We start from the raw sequence: 16,519 nt of genomic DNA on the forward strand, positions 1-16,519 counted from the left end.
GTGCCTCTCCATAGTATTCTCCACCAGAAATACACATTTCTCCCCAGTCTTGAGAGGGCACTGAAGGAGCCTTAGGTGCATGCATTGCTAATCCCAAGAGTTTTTCTTCTGCAAATGAAGGCAGCCACCCAGGCTGTTGGCATTCGGTGGACGGCTGGGGAGACGCAGGGATGAGCAGCAGGGCGACGCCTCCTCCTCGCTCCCGCGGCCCCCTTCCTAGCCCAGGTCAAAGGAGCAAGTGCACCGAGGACAGGCGGCCGGAATTGGAAACCCGCCTGTTAGGAGAAGCCACCACAGAGCCGGGAGGCAAGCAGTGCACACGGAACCCTAAAATAACACACGGCGGCTCCTCGGGTCCTGTCTGTGCAGCCGGAAACAAACCCGTGCTTTCGTCCTCTCTGGGGAGGACCGTGACCGCCAGGCAGGGCCGGTCACACCCTCTGCAGGACAGTCCACCGACAGCAAGAGGAGGCCCAGAGCCATGGGCATTTCTGGGAGACCTGCTGGGAGGCCTGGGTCCCTCGGAGGGTCCCCGACGGGAGCCCCGGGTCAGTCCCAGAAAGGGCAGAAGGAGGCAACAAGGAGGATGTCACACCAGCACATGCCCACACTCCCCGCTCCCTCTCAAAAACATCAGTTGGCAACATCATGACAATTATGTCCTGATTGCTGCTTCCATCTATATTTATTATCATATTCACCAAAATCCCTACCTTATTAACTTCTTGATAACCTGGGACTTAGTCCTATTTTACATCATGCAGGCCCATATGAGTCATCCTTCTTTGCCCCTGACACCACTATTTTAAATTACTGTGCTGGGGCCCTGACCATAGCTCAGTTGGTTGGATATCGCCCCACAAGGCAAAAGGTCACCGGTTCGTTTCCAGTCAGGGCTCACGCCTGGGTAACAGGTTCGGTCCCCAGTTGGGGCACTGCAAGAGGCAAGCAATCAATGTTTCTCTCTCACACTGATGTCTCTCTCCCTCTCTATCTCCCTCCCTCCCCCTCTCTCTAAAATAAATACATTTCTTTTTTTTAGATTTTATTTATTTATTTTTAGAGAGGGAAGGGAAGGAGAAAGAGAGAGAGAGAGAGAGAGAGAGAGCAAGACATCAATGTGCGGTTGCTGGGGGCCGTGGCCTGCAACCCAGGAACGTACCCTGGCTGGGAATCGAACCTGCAATACCTGGTTCCCAGCCCGCGCTCAATCCACTGAGCTATGCCAGCCAGGGCAAATAAACACATTTCTTAAAAAATGTTTAGAACACTGTGTTGGGTGCTGCCGCATTCAGTGATTCGGATCCTGCCCTATTCTTAACTCGGAATACTGTTCCGTCCACACTGCAGCGGGAACAGATGGCGAACGACAGGCTGCACGGAACGGAGCGTCTCCTCCGCGACTTCCCAGAAGGAGAGAGGAGGGCGAGAAAGTGAGTCAGCAGAAGATGACGGTTCACAAATGAATGAGATGATGTGTGTGCGGGGGGGGGGGGGGGGGCTTCTGTCCATTGGAAGTTCCAGATTTTGTTGTCTGCGCCCCGTGCGCCCAACAAGTGAGGCCTTAGGAGCTGGACGACCCCAACGACTTCCACTCCGCAACGAGCCAGCGATGCTCGGGGCGTGACTGACAGCTTCTGAGAACACGGGGCCAGTGAGGACAGCTGAGGGGCTCCAAGGGACAGAGAAGAAACCCACTCTAAGCCCTGGTTGGTGTAGCTCAGTGGATTGAGTGCGGGCTGCAAACCAAAGTGTCGCAGGTTCGATTCCCAGTCAGGGCACATGCCTGGGTTGCAGGCCATGGCCCCCAGCAACCGCACATTGATGTTTCCCTCTCTCTCTATCTCCCTCCCTTCCCTCTCTAAAAATAAATAAATAAAATACTAAAAAAAGAAAGAAAGAAACCCAGTCTAAGGTCACGGAAAGGGAGCAAGAGGCGGTGCAGGGAAACAGCCTAGCAGTTACTCCCCCGATCCTCTGCCAGCTTTAGGGGGCCCCGCTGTTCTGTGGGCAAAGCACGGTGATGCTCAGGGCTTCAGCAGGCGGGGTGCAGGTTATTTCAAGTAAAGCACACGAACATGTGAGGGTAGGCTCGTCAGAACACGCAGGGAGCTCTGCCACCCTTCCTCTCAGTACAACAGGGGCCTCTCCTCCGGGGCCCCCGGAGAAAGTGCCAGACGGACCTCTGGAGCAGTGAAAGGTAATACTGAATCATTTCTTAAAAGTCAGAAGTGAATTTGACTAACGTGTAACAGACAGACGCCAAATACACACACGGTTTAAAGTGCGTGTGTATGTGGCCCTCGCCAGTGTGGCTCAGGGGCTGGGCATCGTCCCACAAAGCAGAAGGCCGCAGGTTCGATTCCTGGCCAGGGCACACACCTACAGCAGGTGGTGAGGCAACAGATCGGCGTTTCTCTCTCTCATCCATGTTTCTCTCCCTCTCTTTCTCCCTCCCTCCCCCTCTGTCTAAATATAAACAAGTAAAACCTTTTTAAAAAAAAATTAAGTAAGTACGGGTGTGTGTGTGAATAAAATCTCAGCTTTGTCATCTGTGCTGCTTAAAACATTAATTAGTGGCTGCCTCCAGGATTGTCCTGAGACTACGTGAGGTGACTCTTAGGCACGGACTGGTACCAAGTACATGCTCAGTCACCATGGTGTCCGTCCTTGGGGGAAAGGGAATTGAGGGTCAAAGGGCACCCTCTCAGCATCCACCTCTCCGGAGCCCTCGGGAACTCCGTTGTCTTGCTCAGAAGCACGTTCTCCAACCAAGAGAGGAGCCTGTGCCTAGGCCCCAGGCCCTCTGACCCGGTTCCCACCCCCACGCAGAGCAGCAGCCCTGCAGGACCTGACGACACTGCACAACGACACTGCGTGGCCGCGAGCCACACCTCTCGGGAGCCCGCGGCCTCAACCCCAGCCTAACGACCCGCGCCAGGGCAGCACTGACAGAATGTGCTTTCTCGTCTCCGTCCACCTGACCACTGAGGTCTCCACTTCTGGCCCCGAAGATCAAGGGGATACACCACCGCTTCTTAGGCCGTTTGCATCCCAAACAAACGTTCTCTGACATCCTCCACACGTGTGAGTCACCTGCACCAAGCAGGGAACAGCGTGCTGGAAAAGCAGAGCGGGGGTCTCCCAAAGAACTGTGCTGTAAGCAACCTAAGCCAGAGCTTTTGTTGTATTTTGAAATTATGATTAGAGGATGCCTTTTTACTTTTTAGCCTCACCTGAGGACATTGTTTTCTTGCTTTCAGAGAGAGAGAAAGAGAGAGAGAGATGAGAGAGAAACATTGATAGGTTGCCTCCCGTATGTGCCCCAAGTGGGGATCTAACCCACAACCTAGGCATGTGCCCTGACCTGGAATCGAACCCTCAACCTCTTGGTTACTGGATGGCACTCCAACTAACTGAGCCACATGGGCCAAGGCTAGAGGGCGCTTTTGAAGTTCAATTAGTTGGCTATAACCACGTAAAGCAAGCTGCTCAGTACCCTTAAGTTCTTCTTTAGGTATTTTCCCTGGACCTGAAGGAAGGGACATTTGGGCGGGGGCACGCAGAGTGGTGAAAACTAATGGGGGGATGGGGAACTCGGGAGTGCACCCAGGAACAGTGGGAAGCACCATGTTCCCAGAGTCTGGATCCTGGCCGGCAGTAGTCCCCATGTCTGCCAGGAAAGTGAGGGGAGGGGGAGGGGGTGGCAGCTTTGAAAGCTCCTCCCCCAGCTCAGGTTGTCCCCATGGAACCCCAGGTCCCGCTACCAAACCCACGGCTCTCGGGGAAGCTGCTGATTTAGTGACGCGCAGAAAACGGAGCCTTCCCCCACCCGGCCAGCCCAGCCCAGAGGACATTCCGACCCGAGATGCCACGGCACTGTCACTACGAGGAGGAAAAGGCACTCAGCTTGAGAGGCCACTGGGTGCTTCTCCTTTCCAAACGGGCCCCGAACGATAACCTTGGCTTCACGGCTTTTCTTTCCCATACTGCCTTGTGGTGACGTCATTTATACTGCACACGCAAACACACGCAAACACACAGCTCAACCCTCCGCTCCAATGAGGTTTTCCCTTCTTTACCTTCAACTGAAAAGCCAACATAGTAAACCATGTCTGATGATACAGAGCACCAGTTCACTGACTTTAGAAGAAGCCAAATTCTCTTAGATTTATAGCCCACGGGAATAATGAGTACACCACGATTCTCTGCCATTTTTCCTAAGTTGGAAATTCAGAGACAAGCAAACCTACTTAGGTAAATGAAGGATTCTGGAGACTTCTTAGATCTCATACCCAAATCTATAAGGAATGGAATATCTGATTTCCAGTGAACTGAGTACCAAGTCTAGGACTCAGATTTCACTCGACTGGTTTTCAACTCTACTGGACCCCCGACAAGGTGCCTGTTGCCCCCCTTCTTCTGCATCCCCGGGTGTGAAACTTTTAGAAACGAGTCCGTCCTGCAGAGTGATGCCCCAAAACAAATAATAGCCTAGTAGCAAAAGTGTTCTAAGTTCTTACTGTCAGGCACTGTGCTGATTATTTTGCATAGACTTGCTCATTTCCTCCACATAACAACTGCAAGTCAGATATAATTTTATCCTCCTCTTACACATAAGAAACAGGATGAATTGATCACATAAAATGCCAGGACACCCAATCACCTGACTTCATGCTGTAAGTCACAACGCCCTGCTCTGTGAAATCATTCATGAGCCCACGATGGAGCCACCGTGACACCTGCAGAAAAACCCATCCGACATCGCGCCCACACTCGCTGTCCGACTCCTCTGGGCGTGTCCACCGCCTGGCAAAACAGGCCTTCCCAAAGCAGTGTTTTAAAGTGTACCAACAGCTGTCTGTTGTCTCCCCTATAAATAACCAGTCAGCGAGGATGAGGAAAATGTGTCTGAGTGTTCTTTTCAATTATTCTACAGCAACTCAGAATGAAATTTCAACTGTGCTCACTGGGTCAACAGGAAGACTCCGTGTAATGATGAGCCCCGGCACCTGATCTCGAGTGACGCTTTACCTTAGAAGTTTAGTGGATTCAAAAAAGCCGTATTGTTCTGTAATTTCACCAAAGACTCATCTTGGAATTTTCAAAATCCCAAGACGGAAGTCTACATAGGTACCACCGGGGGATGGATTTCCAAACTGCCCCAGCGCACTGCCTTGGCCCAGGAGGAGTGGATCGAGATGACCGATCCCACCATGACTACTCCCCTGGGGGCACCAGCTAGGGCCAGGGTTAAAGCCGGAAGCGAAGCCCAGAGGCCCAAGACGTCACCGTCACCACTGGGACTGTCAGCACGACAGTGGGCCTCCAGCTGTCGCAGAAACTCCTGCTGCATGCCAACGACACGCCTGGAACTTGCTGGAACAACACCCAGAGAGCCAGGAGCCAAGTGCTCGAAGAGCTTGCAGTCTAGAGGGAGGATCAGACGAGGGAAAGACACCCGGCCTGTCAATCATCTGATGTGTAAATTATCTCAGATGCGCAAAGCAGCAGCTCAGTCACTCCATCGGCCGAAGGGGCCTCCGCCAGAGCCGGCTGGTGAGCAGGGTCTGAAACACCAGGAGGCGGCCGGGTGCAAAGTGGAGGGAAACGGGCATTTCCGGAGGGGGCCCTGGCCCCAAGGGCTCTGGAGGCCTCGCACAGAGTGAAGGTGACGTGGTTGCAAAGCCAAGTGCAACCGTACTTCCTTACGTGGCTTACATGTGATTTCCTCTTTATGTCATACTTGGGAGGGACAGCTGCTGAGATCCTGTTGATGTGTCCTTCAAGATTCTTAGTGACGTAGGAGAGAACCCGGTGCCGGCTCTTTTAATAACACTAACGACAAATCTTACAGATAGAACGTTTCCTATGTGCCACGCCTGGCTCTGAGTATTTTCCGTGAAGTATTAATTCACCAAACCCAGTGGGCGCATGCTGTTATCATTCCCATGTCAAGGCCCCGGGGAGAGGATAAGTTCTCCAGGTGGGCGCAGTCAGGGGCAGAAGGTACCGTTGGGAAGCCGTCTGGCCTGCGTCTCTGCTCTAAATCACGGCCGTTCACTCACTGAAATGTCCTGGGTCATTCAGAGGACCGAGGGAGGCATGGAGACCCAGGCTCGGAACCCCACCGCCACAGCTGCGTCAGTGGGGACTCCCGGGCAAGCACAGACGCTGCACCTGGCGTCACACTGGACACCGCCTGCCCGCTGTCCGCACTGCCTCCAGAGTGCCATCTTCCTGCAACGCCACTGCCACCCCAGGGGATGTGGCTCCCAGCCCCAATGCCCCGCCCCGTGCAACAGCTTCCAAGTCCGGAAGGGGCTGCGACATCGGTGAGGCCGGGCTGGCGCCGTGCCCCGGGTGCCAGGTAGTACAGCAAAGCAAGCCCACAGCAAGGTGAGCATCGACATAGAGAACTGAGGTTTCCGTCTGTCCAAGGGTCATGCGGCAGGTGCATGTGCTCCCTCCGTCTGCTGAAACCAAATGCCACCACTGGGTGGCTGGAAACAATAGAAATAAATGTACCTCCTCCCCCAGAGCCAGGAGGCTGGGCGCCAGGAGCCCGGGTGCTGCCCTCTGGAGGGCGGCAGGGGGAATCCACCGCCTGCCTCTCCCCTGAGTCCTGGTGGCGACCAGCAACCCCTGGCCAACCTTGGCTTGTGGACACGCCACTAAATCTCTGCCTCCGTCTTCACATGGCCTTCCCCCCGAATCTGTGCCTCTCTTCCTCCCATACGGACACCAGTTGTATAGGATTTCAGGCCCGCCCTACTCGGGTATAATCCCATCTTAACTTAATTCCACCTACAAAGACCCTATTCCCAAAGAAGGCCATACTCACAGGTACCAGAAGTCAGGGCTTGAACGTATCCTTTTGGAGGACATAGTCAACCCTTGACAACGGGAAATTACAGACACGGGAAGGGAGTTCAGAGGATGGGCAGCCAAAAAAAAACGAGAAATGTCCCATGCACCTCGATCGCTATGGGGGCCGTCATGTCCTCTAATAATGAAAGGATTTCAAAGCAAAAGCTGGATATGCCGAAAGCAATGAAAGGCCTAATAGCTCTTCTGGGGGAGTCAGCCAGACAGGAGCCCGCAGCCAGGGTGCACGGGGCTGTGAAGTGTGGAGCGCGACGGTGCCCCTCCCTGAAACCGTGCGGACAGGCCTCCCCCCCCCACCCACCCAGTGCCCGGCGGGCGGCTGCTGAACAGCTCCCTTTCATCTTCAAAAAGAGAGGAGACTTGGCCTGGAGGGGCCATCACGGATTTAAGCAGAAAGATAAATGGAGACTTTAACTGTGAGTACGAGTTACCTAAGCCATAATTTTTCAATTGACTAGGTATATGATGGATGTTTAAAATACACGTTATTTACAGGGCGGGTCCGGTCTTTTGTGCTGCTTCTTGTATTGTTCTAACTCTTTTCAAACCTGACTATAGATATCAAAAAGTATATCCCCTTGACCAACAATGCAACAGCTTCTGCATAAAGGCAAACACAAGTAAAAACAGATCCAAAATTAAAAAGCACTTTGCTTGCAGAAAGAGCAGAGCGGCCGATCTCCAAGAAACCCTAACCTGGACGGTCCAGATTTTCAGAAACCCAAGCAGGGCTCTAAGTTAAGGGGGTGCAGCTGACCATCTGCTGGAAATGAAAAGAAGTCCGTCATCTGCTCCCCTCTAAGAGGCAGAACACGAGGTACAAAAAGCTGAGCTACTCTCAGGTTCCCAACTCATGTGGCTAAGGGGGTGACCCCCAGCTGTGCCCCTGACCTCCAGGGGTGCGCCTCGGGACTGAGTCTCTGCTGGGACAGTCCGCCCATGCTGTCCCAAACGGCACTCATCACCTGCGCCACCTCCCCCGGCTTTCTGGCCATGGGCGGCGTTCTTCCGGCAAAACTCTGATTCACCTTGTACTTTCTGCACCTCTTAATCGAGTCAGCCACCAAAACCAGTCAGCTCTGTGGTCCTCCTGGAGCCCCCTCTCCTCTTCGTTGCCCCCCCCCCCCGTGGCTGATACGGGCTGCCTTGATGGGCATGACTCCCCCTCGGCCACGTGAGGTCGTTTTAAGTGACACCTACTTGATTTTTTTAAGTAAAAGAGTGATATACTAACTCTAATGGGGGTTAGGAAACTGTAATTATCCAATGGTACCCATACTTTCCCATGAAATACAAACTTTTCTTTTCACTCATTTAAATTAAAAAAATAGGTCAAGTTAAAGGAGAATGTGAAGTAAACAACAGGACAATCTTGAGGGGGCGTGCTCGTGCCTGGCAGGGCCGGGAGACCTGCTCTGTGGGGACCCCCATCGTCTACTGCTCGACCACATCACCCCTCAACCGCCTCCCAGTCTCCTGGCCTGGAGACTCTCTTCCACCTCTCCTGCAGACCACGGCCAGGTGGGACTTCCAAAACGCCCCTGCCGTCATCTGTCTCCCAGACCCACCGACCTCTCCCTACCCCACGGACTCTGAACTCCACCTGCGTGTCCAGATGCCCAGGGCCGAGCTGCACATGGTCCTGCTCACTCCGGAGGTCGCAGCACAGCCGGCCTCCCCAAGGTGTGCTCACATCCAGCGCCGAGCCCGGGCCCCCTCCCCCGCTTCCGCAGCCCTCCCCCTCCTCTGGCTCTTCGGAACCCGCCCCGTCCTTCACGACACCGGCCAGCCCTCCCTCCAGGCAGCCTCTCCTAACCCACAGCCTCCCGTCCTCTGACCTGCTCCTCATTCTGCACTTACACGCGCCGTGTGGACCGTCCTCCTCTGCTTTCCAACGGCCGGCTGCCCGAGCGCCGGCCCCGTCTACCACTACGACGCGAAGCCCTGGAGGAGCCGAATCTTAGGTCTCTGTGCATATTTATGCACATGAATTATTCCATAGTTGTGAGAGAGTAACTCACATTAGGGGCTCAAAACAATCTCTTCATCCAACTTTTTAAGGGAAGCCATGTTTTATTCATCCACCCGACAAACATTTACTGAGCGCCGACACATGCCAGGCCGTGACGAAAACACGGACTGCTGCGGGAGGCGCACACGTCGGCTCCTGACACCTCACAGCATGACGGTGCTGCCATTGCACCGGCGCTAACACGGGCCATGTGAGCGATCCCCCGCAGAGGGGACCTGGAGGAAGACCAAGAGCGAAGGGGAGTGTGACTGGTTCTGGACGGTGACCAGTTTCCAGAGCCCGGATGGAGCACAGGGTGGTGGGGGAAGGCACGGGAGGGGCACTAAACAAGGCCGACTGGCCATCCCATGAAGAGCTTGGTCTAGAACTTCTTAGTCTAGAATGTCATCCACAGGTAGGAGAGGCGGTAAAAAGAGATGGAACACAGCCAGCTTTGCTGTAGGAGAGATTTAAACACACACACACACACACACACCCCCTCTGAGGACACACGGAAGATGAACCGGACGGTGAGCAGGGTCAGTGTGGAAGACAGTGCAACCAAACAGAAGATGTAAACAACAGAGATGAAGAGGGGGGGCAGGCCTTAGAAACATCTGGGAGGGAGAAATCAGCAGGATTTTCGGACCAACGAGTGGTGCCTTCCGCTGCCAAAGGAAAATAGTCTAGGGATTGACTACTTCAAGAAAAGTTTATCATCTACTTAAAAAACCACCCATGGCATCTCTCTCTTGTGTTACTGTGGCTAAGTTTCCTAGAGAGCTGACTCCAGTCTCCGTTCTTACAAACTACAAGAACCTCTGCTTTGCACCGCATAGATTAGACACACATGGTTTCTGAGACTGATCTACAAAACCTGTCCTAAATGCAAAAGTCAGCAGCACACTGCCCCGCCCACAAGGACCTAACCAGACTCCGCTCCACGGTCCCACCTGCACTAAGCACAAGCCCCCTCGCACCACAGAGCACCACCTTTCGTCTGAGCCGTCCCAACCCTCCGGGGCACAGGAAACTCAAGCCAGAATTGCTCTCGGGGTGTAAAAATGCTAAGGGTTTTACACAATATACTCATATGCCTTTTTTTTCATATAACAACATTCGCAAGAGTGTAAAGGATATTGAAATACCAAGAGAGGTGACCTTTCGTAAGCACATTCGTGTTCTCCTGGGAAATAAAGAATAAAGTCATCCACCGCCAAGCGCAATGTTCCTCACTTGCGCTCGCCTGGTGAAAGGACTCCCCCACACAGGTAGTTTCAAAGTAACACAGTTGGAGCGGGAGGCTGGAAACGGAAGTCTGCAAACGGGGGGCGGGGGGGGGGGGAGGAGGCAACCGGATGCTGTTTATTGAAACGTGTCTACGATTAGAACTCGCCAGGGCTTTATCCATCATCTCCCCACCGCCGCCCTTCCTCCGGTTGCCAAGGCGAGCCCCGAGAGGCAGGCATTTCATGTACCATTTGGGGGCGTCAGGAAACAGGATGCCCTTGCAAAAGGAGCGCTTTTCCCCACATGCCTCACATACGGAGGCACATGACTCCAATAAGCGGAAAGGGCAAAGGTTACTGCTAACGTTTTCCGTGTCAGTGCTCGGAAATCCTGTGCTGGCTCATTACAGAGCCACTGCCCAGCCCGAATCCGTAATGCAAGCGTGGACCGGGAGGGCCCCTTCCAGATGGGGCAGGCGTCCTGTTACTCGCCGGGGACACGGCTGGTTCGTGGCAGGCCCAGATGAAACCTCGAGGGTCCATTCTCCGCCCCCAGGAAACCCCTGTCTCTTAAAATGATAGAACACGAGGAACTGGGACACCATCCCCTGCGCCCCAGAATTAGTTTCTGTGAAACGAAAACTAATAAACGAACGAAGGTGGTGATGCACAGGCCTGTCCTCCCCTCTGCTTACATTAGTTAGCTGGGCAGGAGGGAAAAACTGATTGAAACTGTCTTAAGATGTCAACTGAGGGGCTTCTGTTTTATCTTTCTTTTCAAATCCTTTAAAACTCTATTATTACAAGTGTTTGCTTTCGCGGCCTTTAAGGTGGCAACTATCAAACGCAAAGTACCATGATTTGGGGGATGTCGCCCTCATGAGCAACATCTTTTACGAACATGCTCTGTGGAAACTTTCTAGTGGAAAAATTACCTTCCAATCTCCATCAGTGGATGGAATGCCCCAAATGTGGTGGCGCTACCTGTGAACTAGAAAGAAGCACTCACCCCCAGGGCTGGGGAGGGGAGAGGGGGCAGAATTAAGAGTTAAGGGCATCGTTTGTGCGAAGAGGTCGCAGTTCACACGGTGCACCCAGAGGAGGCTCCAACAGCCTCACCAGCAAGAGGGCTGGGGCCCTGGAAACCATCGCACACTTGCATGTACAAGGCAGCTAGGATTATGGACGTTTCCCTCTTGGTGGGGAGCTTTACTTTTTCTCCAGTTTTAGACAAGGAGGAACAAGGATCCCCTCATCCACTGGGTCTAACTCCAGATCATACGTGCACGTTTTATTATTCACCTTGATCTGAACAACGGCAACATCCTCCTTCTGCCCAGAAACTCTCACCGGAAAACTAATATGCAGGATGAAGGATGGACACATCTCACAGTGTGTGAGCCTATGAACTGGCTGGGTGCCAGGAGGCCTGGGGACTCTTAGGGTTATTTTAGGCTTGGTGGCATCCGCTGGGGAGCCTGCATGGGCATCTTGGTGGTCAAGATTGAAAGTTTCGGAATTCTCTATCTCTAACTGTCCTTTTGCGGGATATTTTTAAGTTTTCAATGTGCCTACTCGCACCTCTTGAGCTTAAGTGCAGTTTATTCTGAAGGTGTGCAAAACAGCAGGCTCCATGTCGAGGGTACCGCTGTAAATCACATTTCAAACCGAGACAACATCCTTATGTCACCAGATTTTGCAATAAAAAAGATGGTTATTTTATTAGGCTTTATATTCGTGGAAATGTGGTCACGAGACATTTTTAAAGCATGAGATACGGGCCCCCGGGTGTTAAAACTTGCTGTTTGAGGAGGAAGACAGCAGTGTCAGCCCGGAAGCACCAACCGCAAGCTGTAAGCAGTTTTCCCAGTTAAGACGGGACTTACAGAGATGGGCTAGAGATGTGCTCTCAGATATCATCCCGGCCCTGCCCTTACACTGTGTCTAGGAGAGAATTAATTCTTCCAGGGTGAAAAACAAACAAAAATTGACGTCCTGCACATGATCACACACAAATGGTCAACAACAAGTAAGGCGAAAACCAGGAAAGTGAGCCTGCATCCCCTTCCTTCCGCATCTCCTCCAGGATTTTAGCCCTGGATTCCCAAGTCGCACACCAAAGCCATTCCATCCCATCTCCAAGGGGAACTGGCCCGTTCAGACACGGCACTGCATTTCCAGAGGAACCCTTTTTCCGAGCCTTCATTTCCATGTACCGTTTTTTGCTTGTCCTTCCCGTCTGACGGGCAGACACCCGATGCCGCCTCCATTCTTTCCACACAACCGAACCCAAAGCAACATATGTTAAACCCACACCGAATCATGTGAGCATTCAATCCGCATACACACCATTACCCCACAGAATGCATTCAATGAGCTCCAACAGAGCTCGCTGCGTGCACATCGGAGCAGCCGGGGACGTGTGCGGGGCTCTTCCCCGACTCAAACCGTCCAGAACGGGGCAGGGAACCTGTTCCCTTTGCCGAAAAGGGGAGCTGTTTAAATGCCCACTGGGATCCCTGGCCACGATGCAGGCGCCAGCAGGCCGGGTACTGCAGGCGACACCGGACGCGGGCTCTGCCACAAAGCTCAGGGAGGCTGCTGCGCGGGGCTTGCAGTCGCTCGCTCCCCGCAGCCCGAGCGCGCGGCGCGGCGCGGCCCCCTCCCGCACCTCACCTAACTAACAGCTCCCAAACCCCATATTGAGAGGGCCTGCTGTGGATCTTGCGGAGGTACAAAATGGTGGATGCGAGCTAATTTTCTCCCGCTTTCCCCGTAACTTATCGCATCCCTCGGCGCCCGGCCTCGCCTGCCAGCACCCCGGCGGCGGTGCGGGGAGCCCGCGGCAGTCCGCGGCCCCGGCCCGGGGCGGCGACGCGGTTACCAACCTGATGTCATGTAGCCCCGCGAAGCCTGGGGCGCGAAGGCCGCGGGGAAGCGTTTGTGCAGGCGGTAGTCCTTCTCGCTGCGGGACCTCATGCGGTCCGAGGCCCGGTCCGAGAAATCCGAGCTAGGCCAGGCTCGCCGCAAGGTTGTGCTCCGGGTCTTCTTCATGGTGGGGAGGGCGACCTGCTGCCCCGATCCTCGGGCCTCAGCGCCGGGGCGCAGTGCGCGGCTTCATCCGTCTACGGTGGGCACGACCTGGGCGCACTCTGCGCGCATTTTCCCAGCCCCTCCTCGTCGGCGTCTACACCGCCAGCGGCGGGTCCGGCCCTCCCCACGCCCCCACACCCCACCACAGCGAAGGCTCCGATTTTACACACGTCCCACAATGCATTACACTTCATTTGCAATCCGCCCGGCTTATAGCTTCCAGATTCCTGGGGGGAAAGGCACGTTAGGAGGCTCCCCGGCCAGGAGGAGGCGGGGAGGGGAGGGCGGGGTGGGGGCGCCGAGACTTGCAGTGTGAAAGCAATGGGAGCGCAGACAATGGCCCGATTCAGCGCAGGAGTGCTTAGCCAACTGTGAGCCCCGGCACAAAAGACCCAAACAAATGAGGGAGCCGAGGCCTCTGGGGCTGACCCGGGATCAGGCACCCGGGAAGCCGGAGGGGCGGCTCAGCGCAAGGCGTGGGGATGACAGCGTCCAAGTCGGGTCCCCCTGGGCCTACCAGCCGCGCGGCCCGCAGTCCCGGGCGCAGGCGGGCCCTGCCTCCCCTGCAGTCCCTGGGAGGCAGTCTTCATTACAGAGGCAGGAAGGGGGGACGCGTGTGCACGGAGATCCGAGCAAGCTCTGCGGACAGCAGCTGCGGCGGGCGGGCTCTGCCGGATCCAAGGAGCGGGAGTCGTCCTCGCGGCTGCAGCGTCTAGTCAATCTTGCTCCTTCCCAGGCTTAAGGTGGTGTGCGTGCCTGCGCGCGCGCGTGTATGAGTGCGCGCGCGCGCATGTATGCCCCGACACGCATGTGCCCCCTGCACATGCATGCTCCTACTTACTGGCCGAGGCGGCGACGGGAGCCATGGCTGCCAAGGATGATGCGGAGCCTGACGGTCGATCGACACCGCGCGGCGGCACCGCCGCCTGGTAGCCAGCGCGCGGAATGGCTATTGAAGGGCAGGAAGCAGGGCAGCCGCCCAGGCTCGCCAATCACCAAGCTGCCTCGCGTTAGAGCACAGATCCCGGCAGGCTTCTCCTTGTCTTGTGAAACACCCTGCGGCGGCGCTGGGACCTTGGCAGGCGCCACGGCCTGGAGCCAGCGCTTGGATATTTACATATTTTCAGGATGGTCCCTCCCCCTCACAGAGAGGGAGAGAAATCCCTCTGTGGGAACGGACAGATCTGCGGTGCCCCGCTCTGCCCACCTGCGCCAAGCCCGCAGTCGGCGAGGGCCCGGGCAGGGGGCGCCACCCGGAGCTCCTCCAAAAGCCTCAAACGCCTGGGTACCCGGTCTGTGCCGCTGGCAAGCGCAGTGGAGGTGGCCTGGCTCTTCCTCTCTCCTGGAGCCCCTGGTGAGCGTCACTACCCTCCCGCCAACCTGCATTCGGGTCCACGGCTCGGCTACATACAGAGCTCGGCTCGGCACAGCTGTTTCTGGTCCAACAGCCAATCACTAAAGGACAACAATGCGCGGCGCAGGGGGGCGGGGGGCGGCGCGGGGCGCGGGAGGAGCGGAGGGGGCGCTGCATAGTCCCAGCCGAGGCACCGGGCCCTGGCGGGATGCGGCCTAGGATGCGGAGGTCACGGGAGTTAAAAGCGAGCGGCCACGGGCTGCGAATCGCCGCGACGCTGCGCTGCTACGGGTTCTTCAGAAACACTTCTCTCCCCGTTTGGGTTTCCAAAAATGCTTTGGTGGTATAAACAACAACAATTTTTTTAAACTGGTTTTTCTTTTTCGAAATCGCATTTTATTTGTCATCTTTGGGCTTTTTTTTTTCCCCATTGGTGACAATGCAACATACAAAATCATCATCTTTTTGCTGTTGTGTCTTGCTCACAGGCGCCAAGGGGCGCAGGCAAGGGGATCCGAAGTGCATGGGGCTATGATTCTGAGCCGATATTGGAAAAACCCACACAGTCAAAAAGCCAGCGGGTCCTAAATGGTTAAGATTCAGTTCTAGCACAATTGAGTGGTATTCCAAGGCTTGAATTCTTTGGGGGGTTAGGAAGGTTTTTGGAGAACCTTGCCGAGCGGGGCGGGGTGTAAGCCCCAAACGTTATAGAATCCAGAACCCGAGCTTCCACTCAGTATTTCAAGGCTGCCCTCTGTAACCTGAGGCTGGTGTAACTAATCTATCCCTGGGGATACCAAGTATACAAAACAACTAAAAATCACTGAGTATCCTATGGAACTTATATTGACACTGATCAGAATTTATTACTAGCTGTAAACCAGTGAACTAATGTTCAGTGACATTTTTAAGTTAGAAAAGGGGAATCCCCCCAAAAGACACATTTTGGTAAAATGTCTTTGTTGTTGTGAGAGGACTAATAAGAACAGAAAGACTACAGGTCTGAAAGCCACAGAGGACTACATGTGTAAAGAAACATAAAGGTAATAAAAAATAATTGTATGAATGAATGAATGCTTAAGATATTGACATTTAGATATCTCAATTCAATTCAAAAAAACAGTTACTCAGTACCTCCCAGGAGCCTAAAGTGGTTACATGAATGATCAGAGTCGTTACCACGGAGAGCTGATGGCGATCGCCGTGGCAACTGTGAGATTTACTCACTCCGCCCGTCATCGTGGACCGTCTGGTGTCTGCCAGTGCTGGGATGGCTGCCGGGCACACAGAACACCACACGGCCCCAGGCGGCTTATGGTCTAAGTAGTAGGCAAATAAATGCACAGATCGAGTGCACTCTACAAAGAAGAATAACCTCTCTGAAAAACACGACAGTTCATCCTAGACCTACAGGATGCGGGGCCGTCCCAGCGAAGACTGGGGACAGCGGTGTTTCGGAAAGAGGGCGCAGCACCCACACAGGCCCAGAGGCGGGAAAGAACAGAGGCTTCTGTGGGAGGAGGCGGACTCGGGGTGGTGTGACTGGGATGGGCGCACCAGGGGGAGGTGTGCGGGGAGGGCGTGCAGGAAGGACAGAGCCAGGTCCTGCGAGGACTTGTGGGGCCATCCTAAGGGTTTTGTAGTCTACGTCAAGTGTGATGTGAACCACAGAAGGGTTTTAAGGAAAAATAAAAAAGCAATGTTGTAGAATTTTGGCATAGAAGGGGCTGGAGTGGGGGAGTCTGTTTGAAGCTCAGGAAAGTAAGTTTGAACCACGCTGGACTTAAAACAGAAAATATCCATTGTTCCTGTGAAAGAAAGGGAGGGGTGGTGGATGTTTTGGAGGAAGAGCGAGACCTTCACTCGGGCACCTCTGAATGTGGTCTTTGTGGGGGGACATCATCCAGTGTCCGCACTTTCCACAGATGCCCTTGGAGCCAAGGC

General features: G+C 54.5%; 1 protein-coding gene across 3 annotated transcripts in view; it reads right to left on the minus strand.

Annotated features, from left to right (window-relative positions):
- STOX2 (storkhead box 2) overlaps window positions 1–16,029 on the minus strand; it is a 97,677-nt gene extending 81,648 nt beyond the window's left edge. For 2 of the 3 annotated variants that reach the window (XM_036011767.1, XM_036011766.1), the window contains exon 1: window positions 13,017–13,134. Coding sequence is in view for 1 of the 3 variants with exons in the window: in XM_028526962.2 (XP_028382763.1) it covers window positions 13,017–13,182 (166 nt within the window). In the remaining 2 variants the exon portion in view is untranslated. Of the gene's footprint in view, window positions 1–13,016 lie in introns of all 3 variants that reach the window. The other variant, XM_028526962.2, reaches the window with a different exon arrangement.
- Window positions 16,030–16,519: the final 490 nt, after the last annotated feature.

The sequence above is a fragment of the Phyllostomus discolor genome, chromosome 11 (genome assembly GCF_004126475.2).
Source record: "Phyllostomus discolor isolate MPI-MPIP mPhyDis1 chromosome 11, mPhyDis1.pri.v3, whole genome shotgun sequence".
NCBI lineage: Eukaryota > Metazoa > Chordata > Mammalia > Chiroptera > Phyllostomidae > Phyllostomus > Phyllostomus discolor.